We start from the raw sequence: 26931 nt of genomic DNA on the forward strand, positions 1-26931 counted from the left end.
CCTCGATGAGGGGGAAAGGGATTGTTAGTAATGGAAACTGAGAATCCCATTGCTAGCAATATACCCAACCAGGTCGACCTCCTCGCGGTTCCCCCTGGAAACTATCATGGTGAATTCCTGATGAATTCATCATGATGGGCTAACTGGCCTGTTTTCATTCTCATCTATCACCCTTCACTTGTGCTCCGCCAGCGTATCCCGTTATTTTTTTATTTTTTTTAATTTATTCATGACCATGGATACAAGTCCTTCAGTCGCAGACATAAATGATATTTACAAAAAAAAAATGTAGAACAAATTACTATGTAAACGCAATTAACAATATTGATAACATAAAAAATTCTTAAACTTTATCTACACGTATCCCGTTAGCGCAGATGGGGTTACCATACCATTTTCACCCATCAAAAAAAATACCTCTATGATTTTTTTTTTATTTTTATATTGTAAATATTCTCTTTTTCTAATAACCTTCAGCGACCTCTATTAAAGATAACAAAAGTTCTTTGTCTTCAAATACGTATACCTATATATTTATCAGTTTCTTGGAACACAACAATTGATGCATATTATTTAATAATGACTAATCTGTTTTTTTTTTTCTCTTATCTATAAATTCAAAGAAAACCTTTAATAAAAAAAAAAATTGCCTTTTCATAATTTGTGTCTATTCGTAAAGAAACATGTCACGAAAGAGGCTATCTAGACAAAAAGGGAAAAAAAACCCTTCATAAAACACTATCAGCTTGTTTGCCATTCTAAGTTGCATAAAAAAAAATATCTGAAATAATTATGTACTGTAGATAATTGTTACGTATCTCTATTTTCTAAGAGAATTATATCTTATATACAAGACGGGCGACTGTCACGCAGGTAGTAAAAATACAGAAATCTGGGACTAATGAAACATGGGGGACTTTTGTGCATTTTAATTAAATTTCAATAGTAAGCAACCAGAGGGAGACTGTACAAAAGTCGATTGCTTGGGTACCTCTGTCCCATTCGTGTTTCAACCGTGAAGCAGTTGTATTTGCATGGCTGTGTTTCGGTTTGAAGGATGGGATATGGCGTGAATTTACTGGGTACAGAGGAATAACACCCGAGTCCTCAGGAATGCAACGCATGGAGGGTATCATGGGCGAAACAGTATACTCTGTTATGTCCATGGTACTGCTCATGTCTATAGGCGACGGTTGCCACTTTCCATCAGGCGGGCCGTCAGCTTGTTTGCCATTCTAAGTTGTATAAAAAAAGCAAGTATAAATACATATTATAATAACTAAGAGTATGTACAAAAAACCTACTCTAATTGTGACTTCGTTTTTTTGTTTTGCAAGTTGTTTTGATCCAAAAACTAAACAACCAAACCGATTTTGATAACATTTCTGTGTGACCAATCTGTATATATATCCTTTAATACAAACTATTGTAATTATTCAAATCGGTTTACAACCGACAGAGTTATGAGGTAACAAACATAAATAAATACAACCGAGTTGGAAACCTACTTCTATTCGAAAATTATGAACTTTGGTACTTGATAGTCAGACGTGCCTTGTATATGGAGACTGAAATTTTTTTACCAATATTTCTTTAATAAAAACGTTCAGTGTAAATAAGTAGAAAAGGATGCTTAGTGAACATATTTTTTTATTACAACATGGTAACAAAACGCCTAATAATTTTGTATGAACACTCGACGTCTTTCATGATATCCTTAAGTATTTAAAAATAATTCTAACATATTTCTCTGCGATATATACTAATGAAAACCATTTAATTCCTTAAGAGTCAGCTAATTACAAAATTTTGGTAGTAATAACAAATTTGATAATATTTTTTTTTACATAACAATAATAGAAATATAAAATTAATAACAAAGGAAATACTGTATTAGGTACTAACAGATACTTAAAAAACCATAACAACAATTAATAACTAATTTCAAATATAACAAATGAGTAGGTAGTTTTGTTTTAGACTATATACAATATATTTACATGAAAATATACTAGAGAGTCAACTGATAATGCTGGTAAGTGCCGACCAGCAATGCAACCAGCAGGAGACCAGTGGCGACTCCCTGCAGGCCCGCGCTACCGTTGTACCGCGTCACCTATACAAACGTGATTTTAAATATTTTTTGTTATGGTAACACTACCTGAATAGGAGGAAAGGGATTGTTAGTAATGGAGACTGAGAATCCCATTGCTAGCAATATACCCAACCAGATCGACCTCCACGCGGTTCCCCCTGGAAAATATCATGGTTAATTCCTGATGAATTCATCATGATGGGCTAACTGGCCTGTTTTCATTCTTATCTATCACCCTTTACTGGTGCTCCGCCAGCGTATCCCGTTAGCGCAGGCGGGGTTACCATACCATTTTCACCCATCAAAAAAAAAACACTATCTGAATTATTACTTTACGCTGGTGGTGTACTAGGTAGTAATAATAGGTGATGATGAAGGCAAGTCAGCTTTTTTTTAATGGATGATAATGGAATCGTAACGCCTGCGCTAACGGTATACGCTGCCGGGGCACCAGTGAGGGATGATAGGTGAGAACGAAAAAAGCAAGTCAGTTAGCCCGTCTTGATGAACACTTGGAATTCAGCACGATGGTTTCCAAAGGGGACCACGGGGAGGTCGACCTGGTTGGGTATATTGCTAGCAACGGATTATTCAATAGTACCTACCTGACAGAACTTTTGGAGTTTTTGTTAGGAAATAAATCGAAAGAGAAACTATGTTTGAGGACTTTTTCAGTATCACTTCGATCCGTTGTAATATTACTATGGTTCCCCTGTTTTTTTTTTTTTTTAATATTTATATAATAGTATAGTAGACATCTTGTATTTTTTTAACTTGTAGAAAATGCTATTCCGTGATTGATATACCCTGTTGAACATAATGAGGAATAAAAAGTACGGAATACTCCAACTAAATCTCTGAGGCAAGACCGCTGGTAAACGCGGAGAAAGCGGCACTCCTGGCTGAAGTTTGGCTGTAACACCACTTCGCTCCAAGAGCGGCAGCGTCAAAAATAAAATCGCCCTTATATTGTCCAATTTTTGATAGGAATGGAGCTCAAAGAAGAATAAGTACTCACTGTTCAATAAAACTCCATTTTGGAACAGATCAAAGCTTTTTTATTTTTTATTAATAATGCTCATGAACCATAGACTCACCAACAGATAACTACATTTATGTAACACTCACGGTGGCGTTAATCCATGTCGTGAAGCTGGACACTCTTGCGCTCACACCGGGGAATCTGCCGTCTGCGCAACCATATCCCCATGAGGTAATCCCCACCAGAACACCGTTGTAAATAAGAGGCCCGCCACTGTCACCTTGGCAGGCATCTTTACCTGTGCCAATTTAAACAAACTTTAATAATGCGTTTTCAATGGATTACTCACTACCCTTTAATTGTTTTTATATAACAGCCCCATTACTAGCAATATACACTATCAGATCGACCGCCACGCGTTTCCCTCAAGAAACCATCGTGGTTAATTCTAGTTGAATTCGTCAGGATAAGCCAATGGACCTGCTTGTATCTACATCTGTCATCTGTCACTGGTAACCCGCCAGTGTACACTGATAAAGCAGACTGTGTGATCATTCCATTATCACCCATTAATATTTGTTTATACCACTGAGGTTGTTATAGTAAAGTATTACGACACACCTTCAACGGCGATCGGATCGGACCACCTAGCTTGAAGCAAGAAGGCGCTACCGAGAAAGACACCTGCGTCGAGTCAGCACTTCAATTTCCGCAGCAAAATTACCCAGTTCCTTTGTATTTGATTCGATATGACTTCACTTACAGATCACACATCGATCTGAAGGCACCTATTATTGTAACAATTAATTTTATGATAAAAATTAGTTATTTTATAAAACTGGTTTTTTTTTTGGGTCTTCCGCCAGCGACTTCAATAACTAGGTAGTAAACAAGCTGATTGTAAGCAGTTACCGTAGCCTATGAACGCCTGCAATACCAGAGGTATTACGCGCGCGCAGCCGAGTCTGAAGAAACCTCTTTACCTCCCTTTTGAAGAACCCCACGCTGTAGTCAATAGCTGGTATAAAATGCTATACAGCTTATTAAGCTCGCCATATGTATAAATTTTATTGTGCAATAAAAAAATAAATGAATCACCTCCGACGTGAAGCAGGCCGGCGCATATCATGTTGGATGTGATAACCAACGGGTAACCGGTAATATATTGCTGTTGATTGTATAGATCCGAGCATACAGCACGGTTTATTGTCAGGACTGTCACCTCTTGAAGGATACTGGGTAGTTGCTCCACGTGTGGCTGTAACATAATAATATATATATATATAATATATATATATATATATATATATATATTCCAGGTGTATTAATCACGATGGGCTGACTGATCTGCTCTTTCATCTTCATTTATCATCCCCTCACTGGTGCCCCACCTGTGTATACCGATAGCGCAGGCGGGGTTACCATTACATTATCACAAACTAAAAAAAAAAGATACAAGACACTTCTTATATATGTATTTTCTATTGCAAATGTGTGTGTGTGTGTGTTTTTTTTATACAACTTAGAATGGCAAACAAGCTGACGATCCACCTGATGGAAAGTGGTAAAGTCGCCTATAGACATGAGCAGTACCGTGGACATAAAAGAGTATACTGTTTCGCCCATGATACCCCCCATGCACTGCCATTCCTGAGGACTCAGGTGTTATTACTCTGTACTCAGTAAATTCATGCCATATCCCACCCTTCAAACCGAAACACAGCCATGTAAACACAGCTGCTTTACGGTTGAAACACGAATGGGACAGAGGTATCCAAGCAATCGACTTTTGTACAAAGTCTCCCTCTGGTATTTTTCTGGCAATAAATATTTTCTATTTTATTCTATTAAATTTAAATATTTTCGACGAAATATAGACATTTCAAATAGATCGATAAATTCCTCAGCATTCATGAGAACAGAGTTCTCTCCATTCAGACGGTGATGATGATGATGATGAAGTTTTATTGTAAAAATGTAAAAATAAAAACCTACATTAACCGTCCCCCAGCCAGCGTATGTGACACTAGAATTGTCCGGAATCTTGTATTCCGGTTCGGGAATGCCAATCGTAGAGATCTGATTGCTCCTCCTCAGGGTGGAGCTGAGCACCAACACGGCGACGTCGTTGTCATGTATCGATGGATTGTACCGCTCGTGGATGATGATCATGGACACGGATACTGCACGGCCGCCTACAATAATAACACCGGACTAATTTTAAAAAAGATTGTTTTAAAAAGGTCCACTACTGGATATAGGCCTCCCCCATAAGAAGGGACTTGCCGGTAGTTGCAGCGCTTGGCAAGCGGTTGGCGACCGCATTTAGGCTTGTTATTAATACGGACAACCAGTCCCATTGCTAGCAATGTAACCTATCAAGTCGACTTTCACGTGGTCCCTCCTGGAAGCCATCGTGCTGAATTCCAGGTGTATTTATCACGGTGGGCTAACTAATCTGCCTTCTCATTCTCATCTATCATCACTGACTGGTGCCCCGCCTGTGTATACCGATAGAGCGGGCGGGGTTACCATTTTTTTATCATCCATTAAACAATCACTAATCAAATATATATGATGTTAATAAGTTAGGTGAAGAGAGGTATTTTTTTTTATGGGTGAAAATGGTATGGTAACCCCGTCTGCGCTAACGGGACACGCTTGTGGAGCATCACTGAAGGGTGCTAGATGAGAATGAAAACAGGCCAGTTAGCCCATCATGATGAATTCATCAGGAATTAACCATGATAGTTTCCAGGAAGAACCGCGAGGCGGTCGACCTAGTTGGGTATATTGTTACCGAAGAGAGGTATTTAGATTGGTTAGATACCTGAGTTGAATAGATTGGTACCAGCTCGTACGGTGAAGTACCTCGGGCTGGTTACGCCAGTACTGGGAAAGGAAAGATAAACTTGGTTAATCAAAATAAACAAATAGTCTGACATACAATAGTTTAGTCATCCATACTCATATTTTTTAGACATGAAAATCGAATGTTATTTCCGTCTGTACTATCGATATACGTTGATCAAGCACTGGGAGGATGAAAGCAGGTCAGTTGGCCCATTGTGACAAATTCAACAAGAATTCACCACGATGGTCAGCTAGGGTGGTTTTAATTTATCACGCAATAAATAAAAGTTTTTAAAAAGCATACACATAGGTATTTATGGAGCCCACCGCTGGATACGAGCGCTAAATGCTGGATGACATTCCCCGTCTAGCTAAATATGAAAAAAGTTGTTTAGCTATGTGTGTAAAAGTATATAATAAAATACCGAATGAATTAAAATTGTTAAATGTGAATTTATTTCAAAAGAGATTGTATACTTGGCTGAATGTGAATAGTTTTTATGACATAAAAGACTTGTTAAACAAAAAACAAAATGTTAATTGCTAATCTTAAATGTATTTTTGCATGTTATCACGCTGTTAGCTAAGCACGAATGTTCTTTGACTAATGTAACATCTTTGACTTTACCGTGTTTAAGCAAATAAAGATTATTATTATTATTATTATAAAAATGATTGTTAAGGGGTCAGACCGAAAGAGGGTTGACTCCTTAATAAAATAATCTTAAAATCTTGAAACTCATCCTAACGGTATCATGTAAAAAAATATATACTCACCCCTGCCAAAAGCAATGTGCGGCAGAGAGCACGTGTCTCATGGTTATAAGCGAACCCCCGCATTGTAGAGCAGAATTATTGATCAGTATCTACAATCAAGAGGGGAAGGGAGCGTTAGTGAAAGGCTTGCTTGCAATATAATCTACAGGTCGACCTCCACGCGAGCCTCCTGAAAACCGTTATGGTAAATTCTAAAAGAATTCTTCACGATGAGCCGACAGACCTGCGGGTTTACCATGAAATGAAATTCCGAAATTTAGGACTCAATTTCTTGTTTTTGTTTATACCAAAATCGGACCAATAAATGGAGTTTAACATTTCGTCATACATCCTATCATAAAAGTCCAAAGGAACGATATTTTAACATTTTTAATATTTCCAAACGGCATGTATTATGTAATTTTAACATCAAATTTCTGTTTCGTTTGGCACCGAAATTTCGGAAAACATTTCATTGTAGGCGCTCTGATTTCATTTACACTAATCATTGCATACTGACAGCCCAGTGTATACCTATGGTGTTATGGGATTCCCATTCTTTATCAATTATTAAAAAAAACGTGCGTTCGTACGTGCGTGAATAATTGTACATTTATATTTTATAAGAATAATATATATTTCTTTTATTTATTTATTCTTTTTTTCATCATTTACCCTGGTATAAGTTAATTTACTTAAAGATAATTAAGCCATTCTAGCTTAAATTTTTTGCTCAATATAGGCAGAAATATTTGGTGTAATAAATTGATACTGCTGCCTTCCAAAATTACTTTAAATAAGGGATGAATGTGTTTACAAAGTTTCACTAAGTACAGTGGTTCCAGATTACCTGAACAATGTACGGAAACCGTTCTATGGTGGTGTCGGTGCCGCCTATGATGCGGGTGTTGGTTGGCCACTCGAGGTCGTCGCCCGCTGAAGGAGTCACCACACTGATCTTAAACACCTCATCCTCCGCTTGTGCTAAAGGAATTTTAAACGAACCATTAAATATCCCATGCTGAACTGGCAGCTAGGCGCAGAAGAATGAATGAATGGAAAATGGTGTTAAGTTATGAGCACTAACAGACCCATAACGTATTTATACCATAATTACAGCATAACATACTTGCTAGCAATACACCCTATCAGGTCGACCTCCACGCGGTACCCCCTGGAAACTATATTGAATTTTAGGTGTATTTATCACGATGGCGTAACAGACCTGCCTTTTCATCCTCACTTATCATGCCTCACTGGTGCCCCGCCAGCGTATACTGTTAGCGCAAACGGGGTTACTATTCAGTTGTCATCCATAAAAAAAACCGACCCATCGACATCATCGACCAAGCGACACGTCGCTTAATATAATAATAATAATAGATAATAAGTCTATTAGTAAATAATAAGTCTTTGGAGAACATTTTCAATTTATCTGACAGATTACTCCCTTATAATTGTCTTTGTACAAAATATCTTAGGTACCTACTGGATAATATTTTTAGATATCTATAAAGACAAAAACAATAAGGCGATTACGAAATAGGTACATATATTTATACCTTTTTTTCTTTCTTTATACAACTTAAAATGGCAAACAAGCTGACGGCTCACCTGATGGAAAGTGGTAACCGTCGCCTATAGACATGAGCAGTACCATGGACATAACAGAGTATACTGTTTCGCCCATGATACTACTCATGCGTTGCCATTCCTGAGGACTCAGGTGTTATTCGTCTGTACCCTGTAAATTCACGCCCTATCCTACCCGAAACACAGCCATGCAAACACAACTGCTTCACGGTAGAAACACATTATACCTACACTAATAATATAAAAGGAAAGTTTTGCTTGTTTGTTTGTAATGGATAAACCGAAAAATTAATTTTATTTGACGAAATTGGTCATATATCTGTACAAATTTATTGGCTTAATAAATTTTCTTTTTTAAACTTAATAATCACCAACATTAATCATATATCCTTATTTAATTAATACATTAAATTTGCACGCCTACAATTTTAATTGCCATAAAACAGATGCCAAAAAGTTCCGTCACGTTGCCTTTATGTTAAACGTCTGTTTAATGCAAATTATCTAAGCTCATTAGTAAAATTTTTACGTAATATGTAAGCTTTAAAAACATTTTCAATTGATTTCACTTGGTTCGTTTTGGAATCCTACAATGAGGAGGAGGGCGTTGACATTCGTGACAGAGTTTTATACTTCTGCTGGTATCATCGTTTTTCAGTAATATTGTAATCAATGTTTTTGTTCTAAGTAAAGAATTATTATTATTATATTATTATTTTGGATTTTTGTTTATAAATATAATAAATGTATAAGTAATGTAATATATTTTTCTTTGGCTAATTACCAAAAAAATTTATTACATTATTAATTCCTGAAGACTAAGGTGTAATTCCTCTGTACAAATCGAAACACAGCCATGCAAACACAACTGCTTCACGGTAAAAACACGAATAGGGCAGATGTACCCAAGCAATTGACTTTTGTATAAAGTCTCCCTCTAGTAGACTTTGCCATTTTGCACGTCATTAAAACAATTTGGCTAAATATGTGATTCTACAAAATTAGTTAAGATTTATTTCAACCATGTTGATTCAAATAAATTATTTGTCTATTCTAATAGGTGAAATTAGGTAATTTACCCGCTGTTCGTGTTTCTCCCAGTCTCCTCTGCACTGCACATGTATGTATCTAATCATAAGCCGACCGATTAGCCATATTTAACCAGACAATAAAATACGTAACCAAAACATCTTTCTTGGCATAGTGTACTTTGTTAGAACTTACTAAATAAATATTTTATAAATACTTATTCCAGTGTAGAAGTCATATCAAGGAACTTTTACGCGGTATGTGTTTGCTAAATTTTGGCCATAAATACTTAATAAGTTGTTTAGACTTGAGGAAATCAGTGCTGTCTCAGTTACTGACATTGACTTACTAGTTAAACTATAACAGAAAATGGCTAATTAAAAATTTTATAAAAATTCTATATAAAAATACAAAATTCTTCATTTAGCCAACAAGTGACTATATTCATTGTTTTACCAACAAAATATAGTACAAAAGGTGGACTTGGGAATTTTGTGAGAAAGTGTAAAATGTATGGGATTGATATAAAATTTCAAAAATTTACTCACAACCTATTCTCTCTAAAACATCCAGAATAAAATGTCTAAATGCGTAAACATTGACCATTGTGACATATCTAATCTTACCTACATTAATTCCCACTTCGTATTTAAACATTTAAATACGAAGTGGGAATACTTGTAGTATTCCCACTTCGTATTTAAATGTTTGTAATTTCACTGCACTATATAGGTACGTATTTAATCCAAAAATATATATAAGTAGGTAAAGTTCCTGGTTGTAAATACATTTTTCGAAAAATTAACTTACAGCAGAGGACAGTTCCAAACAGTATTAATATATGCCACATCATTTTTAGTACTGACTGATATCCGCTATCTACATATAGGTATAATACTTATCGTTTCGCCAATTCTCGATTATCAACGTATCAAATTGATAAGCCCGAGAATTAGACAGGGATAGGGAAAGTGGGGTAGAACGATGCGGAGAAAATCCAAATTAATATATACATTTCGTGATCTAAAAAAAAGGAAATCACTATTTTTAGGAACTTGTAAATTTTATTTTTATACAACTTAGAATGGCAAACAAGCTGACGGCCCACCTGATGGAAAGTGGTAACCGTCGCCTATAGACATGAGCAGTACCATGGACATAACAGAGTATACTGTTTCGCCCATGATACCCCAATGCGTTGCCATTCCTGAGGACTCAGGTGTTATTCCTCTGTACCCAATAAATTCACGCCATATCCCACCCTTCAAACCGAAACACAGCCATGCAAACACAACTGCTTCACGCTTGAAACACGAATGGGACAGAGATACCCAAGCAATCGACTTTTGTACAAAGTCTGGTTTTAAATGTAGCCCAGATAAAATATTAGTAAGAATCAGTGGGTAAACAACAAATTAATAACATATTTATCTGCATTACCTCTCAAATATTAAAATGTACTCAGTTGTATCAATGCGCCCCGCCTCCTCTTAATAATTATAATCAAATTATAATTTCTATAATTTTAATACGTTTATCATATTGGGTGTGTTTTTTTTCTTTTTGTTTTATTAACTATTTTTATTGGAAACCGTGACTAATTCCTGGTATTCACCAGCTACGATAGCCTAAGTGGCCTGACTCCAACCGCGCATACCATTCCACCCTAGCTGGCGTCTTGCCTGTGTTACTGATAGTATAGATCAGGGTTAATCAGAGGGAGACTTTGTACAAAAGTCGACTGCTTACTTGATTGAGGGTACCTCTGTCCTATTCGTGTTTCAACCGGGAAGCAGTTGTGTTTGCATGGCTGTGTTTCGGTTTGAAGGGTGGGATATGGCGTGAATTTACTGGGTACAGAGGAATAACACCTGAGTCCTCAGGAATGGCAACGCATGGGGGGTATCATGGGCAAAACAGTATACTCTGTTATGTCCATGGTACTGCTCATGTCTATAGGCGACGGTTATCACTTTCCATCAGGTGGGCCGTTAGCTTGTTTGCCATTCTAATTTGTATAAAAAAAATACCATTTATATTTTTTTAACATAGGGGGCAAAGGAGCATGCGGCTCACTTGATGATAAGTACCTACCGTTGCCCATGAGCACCCGTAACACCAGAGGAATTGCAGGTGTGCCAGCCTTTTAGAAAGAAATATGCTCTTTTCTCGAAGGGTACCTTATTTAATTTTCGTTCATTAAAAAAGTTGTTTAAAACCATCTTCAGAAAAAAGCAAGTTCTCAATTCGGTTTTTTGTATGATGACAAGTGAGGTCAGGTCAGTTGGCCTACTGTAACGTGTTCACCAGAAATGAATCATGACGGTTTCCATAGGGGTTAGGGAGTATCCAGTCCTATAATGATTGAGTTATTTAGTGGTTTTTACTCCAAATGACCAAGGTGACAAAGTCTGCCATGAAATTAAATTCCGAATTTTTGGGCTCAATTTCGTGTTTTTGTTCGTACCGAAACCAGTCCTATATTTAAATAGTCTTAAAATTTCATTCGTCATAAATCCTACCATAATAGTCTAAAAGAACGATCTTGTAACATTTTTAATATTTTTAAAAGGTATGTATTATGTAATTATAACATGAAATTTGTGTTTCGTTCGGCCCCGAAATTTTGGAATATATTTCATGGTAGATAGATAGATAGATAGATAATTTATTCGCGTTACTTACAGCACACAAATCACAACATACATATACAAAAAAAAAGCGAGATAACATAAATGATAAAAAAAAATACACAAAACTAAATACAATTTTCGTTTGTGAGTGTGCCATAACAATACAAAATGGCCACAACTCAGTTTATTGCTTCGCCCTCAAAAGAGCAAAGCACTGATATTGTGTTGCGGCCAAAGGGAATAGGGTAACAATAAAACAATACTACCAGATTATCCGTACAATAAAAAGATAGATATACAGTAAACAGACAGATATGACAGTCTATCTAGCAGACAAATGGAACATAGAGGTAACTTGCAGGAATGTCTAACTTTTACCTCTCAATTAAGAATTTTTGGAAATTAATTTTGAAACTTGTAGGTTCAAACGAAATTGAGCCCAATGGTAGGCCCTCTGGATACATTGATTGCTGGGATCTATTAATTATTTATCCCAAATACTACATACCAAATTTCTTGACGATTATCTTGAGGCGTTAAGATGCCGAAAAAACTAACTAATTATAAACAAACCCATTTTCACATTTGTTTTATTATTTAAATTCATATTGTTAAATTTGCATTCATATCACTTATCACTTGACCGAGTATAGTCATCTAGCCATTATAATTGGACAAACCAAATGACAGATTATATTTTTATGGATGTATTCTCAATCTAGAACTTGTATATACAATGTAATATTATACATTTTAACAGTAAATTATTGATCTGCGGATGCACTGCGCATAGAACAAAGGTTATTGTATTATAAAAGTAGTCCGAGTGGACTTGACTGCACCTTGACAGTAATCAAACAAGAACTTGATGTGGGTATTTCGAAAAAAAGTTGATATACACATTGGTTGACCTAGTAATCAGATACACGAATATTACAATATTTATACATCGAAACCATTGATATAATAATTTGTGCCAAAACTCAAGATACACTTTTTCATTTTCATTTATTTTATTTTATAAAAATATACATTGTGTCGAAAACATATTTATTAATTAAAAAAAAAATCCACAATACAATAATTATTAATATCATTTATAAATTTACTAGCGACCCGCCCCGGCTTCGCACGAGTGCAATACTGATACTAAATAGCGCCGCCCGGTCCCCCATTACATTACGACACTACATTAGAAACCTCTAAAATTGTCAGTGTTCCTCTACAATATTATGCATGTATTATACATATAAACCTTCCTCTTGAATCACTCTATCTATTTAAAAAAACCGCTTCAAAATCTGTTACGTAGTTTTAAAGATTTAAGCATATATAGGGACGAACAGACAGCGACAGCGACTTTGTTTTATACTATGTAGTGATATTATATAATTGGGATCTTTAGGTAAATCAATTAGTTAATAAGAAGTAACATTATATGTCATATATACACGATCCCATATAAAATTTACACAACTGTCCTGAATTGAAATTGAAAAGTAGATATTATAATAAATCGGGGCGAGTGCAAACGAACTATAAAGAACAATAAGATATTGCATGCAGTCTAGACATTTTGTTTAAAAAGAATTGAAAGAATATCAATCTTTCAATCAATTCAACCTTTCACTCAAGGTTTGCTAGAAGAGAACTTTTACATAGTTAAGCGCGCCTGTTGTACATCTCTATTTAGCTTTAACTATGTAATTTTTGTGTATAAATAAAGTATAAATAAATAAATATATTGGTACTGTTTTTGTGCATACATATAAATATTTCGGCATATTTGATTACAAACAACACTGGATGAATAAAAAATGAGTGCGTTTCGTTATGTGCGCTTTACTTTCAGTTCCGTTTTTAGTTTTAATTTGCACGTGTATCTATGTGGTTCTTTATATCAATGGATGAATAATAAAAAAGTTATAAAATTGAGGGTAGGTTATGCGTATAACTCATTTAACAGTCCTAAAACGCGCTATTAAAGTTTTTTGATAAAATAAGTATATATAATTAGGATTGAATTAAACTGTTGGGGTCCGCAGTCTCGAGGGAAGCCAGTCTCCGTGCTAAGCTGGTCAAAATTGGCACGGGCGCCATCAGTGAGATCTAGTTAGAATCACCTGGTAAATGGGACAACCTACGAGACAAAGCACCATTAAAAACCCTCTGGGTTAACTCGACCCCACTTTTTACTTTTTTTGTTCTAAAACACTAGTTTTTTCATCCACTTGATATTATTTAATATATAAAATGAGTGTTTACACATAAAAAAAGAGGCAGAATTTATAAGACAAAATAAAAATAGAAGTTATAAAGGAATCACGAAAAAGTTGAGCCGTTTTTCTTGAAGCATTTCTATGGAGAGAGTCTATCTATATAATCTAAGAATATAGTATATCTTATATATGTGTAAGTATATTTGTTTTTGTATGTATTTAATTGTATATATTATGTGAATTTTAATGTTTATGTATATAAATTAATACTAGTATCGCATTCGAGTATACTAACACGTCCCAAAGGTCGACTGGGAGAGAATGCTTCTAAGATAAGGCCTGCCTTATACAAATACATGTACTAAAGAATAAATAAATGAAACAGAACCAATGACGTATCATGATAAAGCATATATTAGATCACCAGAAGTTAGACCTTAAAGAAAACTGAGTTTATGCGTGATGCAAATACAAACAGACTGACAGACAATATTATTCTGTTTTGTATGACCTCTTATGAAGATTTAAATACAAGCATATAGACTTGAGCAGTACCATGGACATAACAGAGTATAGTGTTTCGCCCATGATATCCCCCATGCGTTGACATTCCTGAGGACTCAGATGTTATTCCTCTGTACCCTGTAAATTTACGCCATATCCCACCCTTCAAACCGAAACACAGCCATGTAAACACAACTGCTTTACGGTTGAAATACGAATGAAACAGAGGTATCCAAGCAAACGACTTTTGTTCCCTCTGGTAAATGGTTAAAAACTCGCCTACAAAAAAAACTCTTACACTTCATTTTGGGCAGTTTTTAGTCACCTGACGTCATGTTTTGTTTTAATTAACTTCCACGAGACAGGCTTTGCCTAGTGTGGGGTCATAGTTATATTGTACTACAGGCTAATTTTGTTTAAGAAAATAAAGTTATTATTATTATTATAAAATTAAATTATAAAAAAAATTAAAACAAAGTATCTACCTACATTATCTACTACACGAAAACTTAAATATGAAGGTATACCTTATATCTCCATGGCATAACAAACAGTCCGCATTACTAACAATCCCTTTACCCCTGTCTATGTAGGGTAGGCAACGTTGAATGACAACGTCAACGAGTGTGAGTTTAGTTTAGTTTGAAAACAACAAAAAAACAATGTTTATTTTTTTATTTACCAACACAGAGTTTTTAATTTATCAATAGAGTTTTCATAAATTAGGTAGGTAATACCTACACTTTACCATTTTTACTAGAGGGAGACTTTATACAAAAGTCGATTGTTTGGGTACCTCTGTCCCATTTGTGTTTCTACGGTGAAGCAGTTGTGTTTGCATGGCTGTGTTTCGGTTTGAAGGGTGGGATATGGTGTGAATTTACAAGGTACAGAGACATAACACTTGAATTCTCAGGGATGGCAAAGCATGGAAGTATCATGGGCGAAACCTTATATTCTGTTATGTGCATGGTACTGCTCATGTCTATAGGCGACGGTTACCACTTTACATCAGGTGGGCCGTCAGCTTGTTTGCCATTCTAAGTTGTATAAAAAAAACTAAGTCGGGTGGTCCAATTAGAACTAAACCCACTAAGTAAATTAATATCAGTATATCACACATTTAAAAACGACACAGTTTATAGGTACTCCAATATATTGCTGCCTTAGTAAAACCAAGAAAATGTAGTTAAAATTAAGAAAAACATAGTCGTCAACCGTTTTAAATCCAATAAAAATTGTTTATTTCGGTTCAAAACTGTTTTTTTCTTAGTTTTAAATTGATCGATTTAATTGGTTTTAAACCGGCCTTATATCTGTGGCTAGTAAAGTAAGCCAAGCTCCGCCCAGAAGCACAGAAGCTTCCTGGGATCTTCACAGGCCTCGTGGAGCGACCTCACCGTTCCGTGGATTTTAATACATCCTTTTCTATCATTGTTTTAAGGTTTTCACTATCAACATAAGAACAAGGAATTACATAGAAATTAATAAAATAAAAACTGTAAATCATATGGTTGCCTTCGCCTGTACATAAAGATGCACTATCAGTTGATATTTTTCTCCATTCATAGCAGGCTAGTGTATAAAAAATGTTTGATATGTCAACTATTTGTCAATGACAAATTTTACATTACTAGATTATATATTCGACACAGCTTATCTTGAAAGTATGTAAGTAGATTGTATCTGAATTTGGTAGGGTTATACGGCCGTATAACATTTCTTTACGCTAACCTGCTATGTATTGACAAAAATAGCAAATAAATGGTGTATTTTTCGTCTTCTTTTTACTAATTATATTTTCATAAGAAGAAAGGAGGCAACCATATGATTTACAGTTTTTATCATTCCCTCTAGGTAATTCCGTGTTATGAGCTATCTACGTTTTGACAGTCGCCTAATCGTTAATTCAACATTGGTACAGCCAATATTGTCTGCAATCAGTAGCCTATGTCCATCTTTGGTTTTGTATGTTAGTGGATCTTAGAAGAATATGTGTTACCTGCGAAAACGGAAGGGTTTTCGAAGAAGTGGATACGGGCCTACTACATACTTTTCGTTGCAGAACCTCTTCTAGCTAGCTCGTCTGCGGCATCGTTACCATAAGATCTACTTTGCCCCTTTATCCACTAGAGGATGACTCTATTAGAAGATATCCAATGCCCGGTGGCATTCGATTATTGTCTTTTTTTATATTATTAAGGTGGTAAACAAACATACGGTCCACCTGATGGTAAGCGGTTACCGTAACCTATGAACGCCTGCAATACCAGGGGTATTAAGCGCGCGTTGCCGACCCTGAAGAAACCTCTTTACACCCCTTTTGAAGAACCCCATGCTGTAGTATCTTGTTGTTTCTTGGTGCTTTTAGTACCGCTGCGCTATCAGATAAGAATCTAATGCCAATGTCATTTATTCCTAGCTTATGTACAGCTGCAGCAGCCTCAGTTATTCCTACATATTCGCACTGGCATATTAGGCTGTTTACGCCAAGCGGTAAGTGTATGTTACAGGGTACAGAGGAATAACACCTGAGTCCTCAGCAATGGCAACGCATAGGGGGTTATCATGGGCGAAACAGTATACTCTGTTATGTCCATGGTACTGCTCATGTCTATAGGCGACGGTTACCACTTTCCATCAGGTGGGCCGTCAGCTTGTTTGCCATTTTAAGTTGTATAAAAAAAAATCTAAGGAAAAGACTTCGGGTCCTGAACCGTTCATATTTAATTGCCTGGTTTAAAATAGAAGTATGAGGACTGTTGTGACCTTTACCCCATTGACCGAGGTGAATTAATTGGATAGCGGATGTATTTTGAATAAAGGTTATTTCTATTCAATGGAATACTAAACAATTTTTATTTCAACTTAATAATTTATTGTAAAACCAACTACTTTTTAGTTTCATCAATCGACACAGCATCCTATGCTGCTATTATAAGAAAGGTTCACAGTGAGAAAACAATGGGCAACCTTATCGCTAAGAGCGATCTCTTGCAGGCAACCTTTGGATGGAGATGAGTAGTTATAAACAGTTTGATTGGAGGCACGATAAAAATACTGTTATTTTTAAATAAATATAGAGTTAAAATGTATCTATATTTTTCAAAATTTCATTCATGTTAGGAGATATTGTCAGTTATATAATCATCAATATAAACAATAAGGAAATGAAACGACGTAGTCTAGATATCACATATGAATATTTTATTTACGGGTAATGATATAGTATATGTTACAGCGTACAATAAATATAAGGTACAAGGTGAATCGCTACACATGTCATAACTGCGCCGGCGCCGGCTGCAGCGACAGCAACACCACCTGCCGGCACACGGCTGAAACAAATCAAAACATAATTGAAATTTAAACAAAGTACAGTTTTTTTACAATTGTACTAATAACTAGATATGGCAATCTGAGATCAACCTGTGTTTCGATCTGAAGGATGGGATATAGCAGTGGATTTACAGGATACAGAGGAATAACACCTGAGTCGTCAGGAATGGCAACGCATGGGGGGTATCATGGGCGAAACTGTATACTTTATTGTGTCCATGGTATTACATGTCTATAGGCCACGGTTTTTTTATGGGTGATAATGGAATGGTATCCCCACCTGCGCTAACGGGATACGCTAGCGGAGCACAAGTGAAGGATGATAGATGAGAATGAATACAGGCCAGTTAGCCCATCGTGATGAATTCATCTGGAATTAACCATGATAGTTTCCAGGGGGAACCGCGAGGAGGTCGACCTGGTTGGGTATATTGCTAGCAATAGGATTCTCAGTCTTCATTACTAACAATCCCTTTCCCCCATATAGGCCACGGTTACCACTGCCTATCACACGAATCGTTACCTTGTCACTCGTGTTGCATAAAAACATTCCAAAATTTGGTAGACAGTGACATTTTTGAGAGGATACAATTATTTCGAAAGAACTGCAAAAGAAAGCAGTTTTTACTGTCTTATATTTACCACCGTATTATAATTTTTTTATCATTTATTTATATGTTACTGGTATGACGCGAAAGTGATGACATATAATGTAACTGTAATTTAGTGTTCAGATTATAGACAAATAATATAATAATAAAAAAAAAAAAACAAGTATATGTACCACTGTCATCAACAATGATGACTAATTTTTATCAAGAAAAGCAAACAAAGACTGTAGGTATTTTACTAACAATGACAGACAAGATTTATAGGCAACTATAAATCTACAGATTTAAATTGAATGTGAAAAAATTGAATTTCAAAACAGACCTCATAGATGTATTTTTATCAATTTTGGTGTATTTGTTATTTGACATGTTTCAAAGAAATGATAATGGGATTCTTATATATTATATATTGATATTTGCACCCGACGATGTCTGTACATAGGAGATATTTTATCATAGGAGAGTAAATTGATATGAGTCTCAAAAAGGACAACAGAAGCTAACTAACAGTTTTCATTTTTTAATTTCTGTCTGCTGTCTGTATGTATGTTTGTTTTGGCATCAAGGAAAACTATTTCACCAAGCTCGATGCAATCTTTATATGTAGTTGCATTCTTGAAAATCTAACTCAAAATGATACTTGATTTTAGAACGGCAATCTAGAAATAATAGTTTTCCTCCTATCAAAATCAGTGTAAACGAAGTCGCAGGAAGAAGCTAGCAGTGTATGAAAAAGTTAACGAGAGTTAAACACTTATTACTTAGCCTATTTTCAAGCGTCAAAGAATTCGTGCCGAGAGATTCCACCTAGCTTTTACTTTTATAGGTTAAAATGGAACATTGGCCCTGTCTGTACTATCGGTATACACAGGCAGGGCACAAGTGACGTATGGCAAGTAAGAATGAATGTAAGTCAGTTGGCCCATCGTGACGAATTCAAAAATTATTAACCAATAATGGTTTCCAAGAGTTACTGCATGAAGGTCGATCTGATAGGGTACATTGCTAGCAATGGGGCAGTTAGACCCCCATTACTAACAATTCCTTTCCCCCTAATGTAGTGTAGTATATGTACAGGTGTAAGGTGCAGTACGCGAGAGTGCTGACCTCTGTCGGTGAGCGTCTCGTCGACGACGACGTGCGCGGCAAGTCCTCCGCGGACCAGCGGGTACAGTCCGCCGTCCCGCCACGTCCGCTCCGGCTCCTCCACGTGCCGCCACCGAGACAGTTCCTCCGACGCAGATACACTCTCAGTCGCCTAAAATATAAAGTCAGGCATAGGTTCTTTGAGCAATGTGACAAGCCCATTGCTACTTCAGTTTATCTTTATACTTACATCAAATTATATTATTATTTATAAATACGTTTGGATAAAAATACCAGTTTTGTAAATACAGAATACAGACAACTAATATAAAACGGGTCAACTTTTTGTCAGCTAATTTTTCAATTAGCTGACTCGTTTATTTATTAATGTTCTATATACATTGGCGTGAATTTACTAGGTACAGAGGAATAACACCTGAGTCCTCAGGAATGGCAATGCACGGGGGGTATCATGGGCGGAACAGTATACTCTGTTATGTCCATGGTACTGCTCATGTCTATAGGCGACGGTTACCACTTTCTATCAGGTGGACCGTCAGCTTGTTTGCCATTCTAAGTTGTATAAAAAAATATATAGTTATGCACACAATGTATCTTGATGTACCTATATTTAATTATTTAATAAATAAATAAAGTTTTTGCGCATTAAAAAGATGCTGAAATTATAAGACAAAATAAATACAGAAGTTATAAAGGAATCACCCATAACTATTTATCACGCAAAATTGTATGAAAAAGATGACCCGCTTTTCTCAAAACACTATATAAATATAATTATTATGATTATTAACAACGATGTCCACTGACCTCTGTCTGACTTCTATCGGCCGCCTCCGTTGAGTACTTGCCCTCAACGAAAGCGCTGAAGGTCTGGTCTTCCTCGAGATTGAGGGTGCCGTCTATCACAGTACAAGTCATATCCCGTGCCGGGTCCACGATCAGGTAGCTCCGTTCGTGGTCTTCAGCTGGCCTATCGGGACTAGGTTTCGTTTGTTCACTCTAAAACAAATATAGAGGTAAGGTAATGAGCTATTTAAATCATCAAGCGGCTTGAGTCAAGCACACATTTATAGCCAACTAGCTTTTATTCGTAACTTCGATCTTGTGACCAAGATATATTCACTGACCGGGAGATAAATAAACCTACAGCTGTCTCCAGAGACACCATCTATCTCTATACAAAAATTCATCGTAATGGATTCAGCGGTTTAGATAGGAAAACGTAACAAACTTACTTTCGCATTTATAATATTAGTTAAAGATAATTTAAAAAAAAAATATAGTTTACAATAATAAACTCCATCAACGGTCAAGCAGTTTCTGGTAAGCCACATATCCATTGCCACTTCAATTTATTTTTATGACAAAAAGTCAAGATAGCTCCATCTTTGTTTTATAAAAAGCAATAGATGTGTGCTTATCTCAAGTCTCTTGACCGTCAACGAATACTGATATAAATTCTAAGATTTTTCTTCTTTTTGCGTTTTATTTAACAAATATTGTGTGTTATTAATATAGCGTCAATCTACAATTGCCGTAAGTGCGAGCACATTTATAGACCTAATTACTCAGAGTTTGGTTAGGAACGGAAAATTTAGAAGTAACTACGGCAAACGACCTCTACATATGTCGGCGTAACATTTCGCCACCGAGCGTCGTGTTGGTCTAACATGTCGCCACCGAGCGTCGTGTCGGCATAGCAAGTCGCCACCGAGAGTGATGTCGGTGTAACATGTAGCCATAGAGCGTCATGTCGACGTACAGAGTCGGCGTAGCGTCTCACCTGCGTAGCAGGCGGCGGCGGCGAGCGGCTTGGGTCGATGATGGTGGCGATCGTGTCGGCGAGCGCGTCCGTCAGCAGGTAGGTGGTGGCGCGCGCCGAGTCCGTTATGATGTACGTGTCGGCCGCCGAGTCCGAGCACGACGAGTTGTTGTCGCCGCACGACAGCTCCTCCTCGCCGCCCTCGCCCTCCGCCACTTCGCCCGTTCCCACCGATTCGCTCGTCTCCGTCCGCGATACCATATCCAGTTTATCTTTCACTGTAAATTTTTTTTTTATTTTTAGTAAATATTTAAAACGTTTAAAAGGATAACATAAAACCGTATAAATAAAACTATTCGCAAATACAGATAAATAACGAAAAAAATATATCAGCGAATCCATTAATTTTAATGGCATATTTTTTTCTAGTAGAGCACTTTTGAAATAATCTTATCAGAGGGAGAGTGAGTACAAAGGTCATTTGCTTACATGCTATTCATGCTTCTACCGTGAAGTACGAATAACATTCAAGCAGACGTGTTTGTTATTCTAAAAATTGACAGATAACTGCGATGCTGATACACTTCGCCTAGTTATGAACGTTCTTAAAAAAGATCTAACGTTAACACAACACTAGTGATTCATATTTTTCGTGTCCAATTATCCTAAATATTATATCATATATTTGTATGTCACGACCTACGAAAAGGCCAAGAAGTAAAGAATCTTGCGGACCCCCCCCCCCCTTCACTATAAAGTTATAGTAATATTTGAATTAATAGTATATTTATAGGTTTAATAAGTAACGTTTGATAATGTTTACCGTGCGCGTGGTGCTGGTGCTGGTGCTGGTGCTGGTGCTGGTGCTGGTGGTGCTGGTGCTGGTGGTGGTGGTGGTGGTGCAGCAGGCGGCACAGCGCGTACCCGCGGCAGGGCTGCGCGCGCGCCACGCGGTACCGCGCGCCGCCGCCCGCCGCGCCCGCCGCGCCCGCGCCGCGCCCGCCGCCGCACGCGCCCACACCGCCTGCGCCCGCGCCCACATTCTTCGCGTCTGCGGTCCAACAACGGACCAATTGAGATACAAACTTCATTTCATTGTTAATATTTCAGCCGTTAACTGTCCACTGCTGGACATAAACCTTCCCCATAAGGGGAGTTTTACCAGTAGTTACCACGCTTGACAGACGGGTTGGCAACCGTAGTTAAGCTTCCAGAGATATTTTAAGAGAGACGCTGCTGCCCATCCCTCGCCTTCTATTAATCGCTTCTTACAACACCCACGGGAAAGGAAGGGGTGGCCCGCTCTATGTCGGAATCTACCGAATCTAATATGCCTTGTGAGGGAGACTTATGTTCAATAGTGGACAGTTAACGGCTGAAATAAACATATCATCTGATAGTACACGAGTTATAAACAATACTGACCTTCGTACACGTTGGCCGAGTTGTCGCTGATGTTGCCCGCTAAAATGTCGTGCTCGTCCGCGCTGTGCTCGCTGAACACGTCCTATACGCAACAATAGTTCAATTATATTGTCATCTCCATAAAACAGCAGCTTTTAATGGTAGCTTCCGATATCAAGCCACAAAATGTTGGAACAATATACCACCTCCCATAAGACTGATCGCCACTAAGTCCAGCTTCAAAATTAATTTAAAAAAAAATCTTAATTGAGAGGCAAAAGTTAGATATTCCATTTGTCTGCTAGATAGGCTGTCATATCTGTCTGTTTACTGTATGGATAATCTGGTAGTATTGTTTTATTGTTACCCTATTCCCTTTGGCCGCAACAGAATAATAGTACTTTGCTCTTTTGAGGGCGAAGCAATAAACTGAGTTGTGACCATTTTGTATTGCTATGGTACACGCACAAATGAAAAATTGTACTTTGCTTTATGTAATTTTTTTTTATCATTTATGTTATCTCGCTTTTTATGTATATTTATATATGTTATAATTTGTGTGCTGTAAGTAATGCAAATAAATCATCTGGCATCGGGGTTATCATGGGCGAAACAGTATACTCTGTTATGTCCATAGTACTGCTCATGTCTATAGGCGACGGTTACCACTTTCCATCAGGTGTGCCGTCAGCTTATTTGCCATTCTAAGTTGTATAAAAAAATTATCTATCTATCTATATTTTCACTGTCTTTTCATAAGTATATATAGGATAGTATCGAAGTATTTCTTTTTGTATAACTTAGAATGGCAAACAAGTTGGGCTACTTAATAGAAAGTGATAACCGTCGCCTATAGACATGAACAGTAACATGAACATAACTGAGTATGCAATTGTTATTGTTATTCCATTGTTTCTGCCTACCCTAATGGGAGACAGGCGTGACAGATATGTATGTATGTATGTATGAGTATGCAATGTCGCCCATGATACCCTTCATGCGTAGTCATTACTGAGAACTAAGGTGTTAGATATACTTTAAATTGACAATTAACCTATGCTGTAAGATACATTAGGGCAGAGATACATTTTAATATCCGTTTCATAAAAATAAAACGTTTGATAAACCTACTTCAGCTTGAAATATTGAAGTGTTTTATGTTTTTCTTATACATTCAATTCTCAATATGAAACAAAGTGACAAAATGTTCTAACAGTTCAAGTAGATTTGTAGAGGATTTTAATTTTTATTAAATAATATAAATAAATCTTTTAGTATTAAAAAACTAATCTCATTCGACTTAAAGCATACGAATTCCTAATCGTATCTACTTTGTCTAGACTTTAAGCGCTGGAAGGCACGTTTAATTGGCGTCACATAAAAAAAAATGTCCATACCTTGGGCTGATCATGTTTGTAGTGGAGGCTGATCTTGCTCAGCTCGTGGTCCAGGTCGGCTAGCTGCGCCACGTGTTGGCCCACAGATCGTTTGCCCTCACTCACATCCATAACATCGCAACCCTCCGCCTGTACAATTACATAGAAAAAATTATACCACTAAAATAATAATAACACTAATGTCCGGCTCGAAGGATCGAAACTATTTGAAAAATAAGAGAAGATTAAATGCTTTATATTTTTAAATCTCTATAATAAAAAAAAAAAATACAAAGTCACAAGAAAAAGCGTGAGTTTCACGAGAGAGAGAAAATATGCTAAATTTGCACCATACATTTGTACATATAGAGATTTACTATGAATATTATTTACAGATTACAGTTGAACACTTTTGCTATTGTTCCATCATATTAAATAGTTCCTCTAGTGTGGCGAGTACGAAATAAGCTAACCTTCTGTCTAGTATAAGAAATGAAAAAAATATTTTTCTAACCTTGTGCAGCGCATGCAGCGCTTGAAGCGCATTCAGCGGTCGCTGAGTGGGCGACAGCGCTGGGCTGTACTCGAGCGGGGACTGCGGCGACACAGGACCCTGATGGACACAATAATACCACCTGTAAATACATTCCTACCGTTCGCCCCTGGCCTACACTCACCCTGGATAACAAAGTACATTGGTTTCTTTGCTAAATTACTTTAAAATAGGTCCAGAAATTTTATTGGGAAAACGTAACAAACAGATAAAATATTAATAATGATAATTTAAGATTTATTATATTTTTAGCTATTACTTCTATTTCTAACCGAAAAAATACACTCCATTGTTTGGAGCCTTATATTAATTCTGTCTAAAAAATGTAATCTCAAATTTATAAATTAATTTCTTTTAAAAAATTAATCTCAAATTGTAAACATCATTGTCATTTCCGGACTCACTTCTCTTTCATGCATATGCATGAAAGAGAAGTGAGTCCGGTGTCATCTTTCACACAGTCCACCATCCACCTTTTCTTCGGTTCCCTTCTTCCTTTATATTCATCTACTTTCATACTTAACATTGACTTTAAAACATGGCTTTCATTTCTGCGCATGACTTCACAACTTATTATGACAATCCTCTCACATCCATATCAACATTCGCATCTCTGCCACGTGTATTCGTTATTCAAGCATCATTATATACTTCTTCTTTTCATTTAAGAGTTTCCTCTTGTCGGTGCAACTAATTCATGCATCTTCCTCCAGCCAGTTCTATCCCAGGCCATATCCTTGACCTCCCTATACTACATAACACCTAGTGTTTTCTTTATCCGTCCCATGTAGTTGTTCCTCGGTCGTCCCCTTCCTCTTTTGCCCTCTATTTTCCCTCTACTATGCTCTTAAAAAAATCATCATGTCGTATAAGGTGGCCCAGCATTTTGTCTCTTCTATTCTCTATTATTTTAATTAATGTTCTTTTCTCGTTCACTCTTTTCAGGATATTTTCATCATGTACTATATTCAGATAAATAAATTTTTATTTATTGCAATTATAACATTCATGCTTTTTCACTAAATGACATTTATATTAGTAAAAAGAAAATAAGGGACTTATTTATATATACTCACACTGTTGGAAATGGAGGCGAGCTTGTGCTGCAACGTGATCATGTACTCGTTGTACGACTGTGCCTTATTCGGCGTGCTCGGCTGCGACGAGCCCGTTGAGTTCACGCTCGTCATACCTGCATCATACACCGTGTATGTGTGTACATACATGTATATAGCAATATCTTTATACTGTAGCTACAATATCTATACATATATTGGCCCAATAACAGATATATTAGATATTGGTTATCCAATATATAATAACAAAAAGAAAAATCCACATGTAATGAATAAAAATATTGGACTAGTATGGGTCGTCAGTTACGAGAAAATATAAAGCACTTGAATGGACTTAACTCGAAATAACTTGAAATGGATCTAACTTAGCTTGAAAATATCTAAACACTGACTTTTTTTATGCAACTTAGAATGGCAAACAAGCTGACCGCCCACCTGATGGAAAGTGGTAACCGTCGCCTATAGACATGAGCAGTACCATGGACATAACAGAGTATACTGTTTCGCCCATGATACCCCCATGCGTTACCATTCCTGAGAACTCGGGTGTTATTCCTCTGTACCCTGTAAATTCACTGCCATATCCCACCCTTTAAACCGAAACACAGCCATGCAAACACAACTGCTTCACGGTAGAAACACGAGTAGGACAGAGGTACCCAAGCAAACGACTTTTGTACAAAGTCTCCCTCTGATGTGGAAACATTTAATCAAATCAAAAATAAATTACTAATCCTCACGCACTTACCCGCCATCTCCATGTCGACAGCCCTGCGCGCTAACGCGTGATGCACAGCTCTATGCGCGACGAGCTGCCCGAGGTTCTGCCCCATTAGGCCGAGGTTCTGACCGCTCAGCGTCAAGTTCTGACCACTCAGTGCCAGGTTCTGGCTGTTTATGAGATTCTGACCACTTAATCCTAAGTTTTGGCCTGCTAGACCTGAAATAAATAATACACCATAATATTTATCACATTTTTAAGAGTATTCTGTGATCTCCACGCTGCATGTCTAAAGACGACGATTACTCATTTAAATCA

General features: G+C 36.8%; 2 protein-coding genes across 3 annotated transcripts in view; both read right to left on the reverse strand.

Moving 5' to 3' along the window:
• Positions 1 to 1632: 1632 nt before the first annotated feature.
• LOC113514594 (trypsin, alkaline B-like) lies at positions 1633 to 10220 on the reverse strand. Its single transcript, XM_031909625.2, has 8 exons — positions 10119 to 10220; positions 7537 to 7670; positions 6708 to 6796; positions 5908 to 5969; positions 5073 to 5272; positions 4176 to 4335; positions 3224 to 3375; positions 1633 to 2116 (listed from the first exon to the last, which is right to left on the reverse strand). The coding sequence occupies exons 1-8, from the start codon at positions 10159 to 10161 to the stop codon at positions 2012 to 2014; spliced, it is 945 nt and encodes a 314-aa protein (XP_031765485.1). The 5' UTR covers positions 10162 to 10220; the 3' UTR covers positions 1633 to 2011.
• A 7628-nt stretch (positions 10221 to 17848) lies between these two features.
• The window catches only part of LOC113521066 (uncharacterized), a 67299-nt gene continuing 58216 nt past the window's right edge, over positions 17849 to 26931 (reverse strand). For both annotated transcript variants that reach the window (XM_052894973.1, XM_052894972.1), the window contains 10 exons: positions 26641 to 26832; positions 25893 to 26008; positions 24778 to 24876; positions 24285 to 24413; positions 22909 to 22990; positions 22307 to 22534; positions 21505 to 21761; positions 20529 to 20720; positions 19722 to 19872; positions 17849 to 18002 (listed from right to left, as the gene is read on the reverse strand). In XM_052894973.1, the coding sequence (XP_052750933.1) occupies positions 17947 to 18002; positions 19722 to 19872; positions 20529 to 20720; positions 21505 to 21761; positions 22307 to 22534; positions 22909 to 22990; positions 24285 to 24413; positions 24778 to 24876; positions 25893 to 26008; positions 26641 to 26832 (1502 nt within the window). In that variant the 3' untranslated portion in view covers positions 17849 to 17946. The remainder of the gene's footprint in view (positions 18003 to 19721; positions 19873 to 20528; positions 20721 to 21504; positions 21762 to 22306; positions 22535 to 22908; positions 22991 to 24284; positions 24414 to 24777; positions 24877 to 25892; positions 26009 to 26640; positions 26833 to 26931) is intronic.

This window comes from Galleria mellonella, unplaced genomic scaffold, assembly GCF_026898425.1.
Source record: "Galleria mellonella isolate WM207_F2 unplaced genomic scaffold, CSIRO_AGI_GalMel_v1 utg261, whole genome shotgun sequence".
Lineage (NCBI taxonomy): Eukaryota > Metazoa > Arthropoda > Insecta > Lepidoptera > Pyralidae > Galleria > Galleria mellonella.

Coding starts and splice junctions, on each gene's coding strand:
- LOC113514594 (XM_031909625.2), bottom strand. CDS start 10,161: ATGATGTGGCATATATTAATACTGTTTGGAACTGTCCTCTGCT. Junction 7,671..10,118: donor GTTTGGAACTGTCCTCTGCT/GTAAGTTAATTT, acceptor AAATTCCTTTAG/CACAAGCGGAGGATGAGGTG. Junction 2,117..3,223: donor CGACATGGATTAACGCCACC/GTGAGTGTTACA, acceptor ACGTTTGTATAG/GTGACGCGGTACAACGGTAG.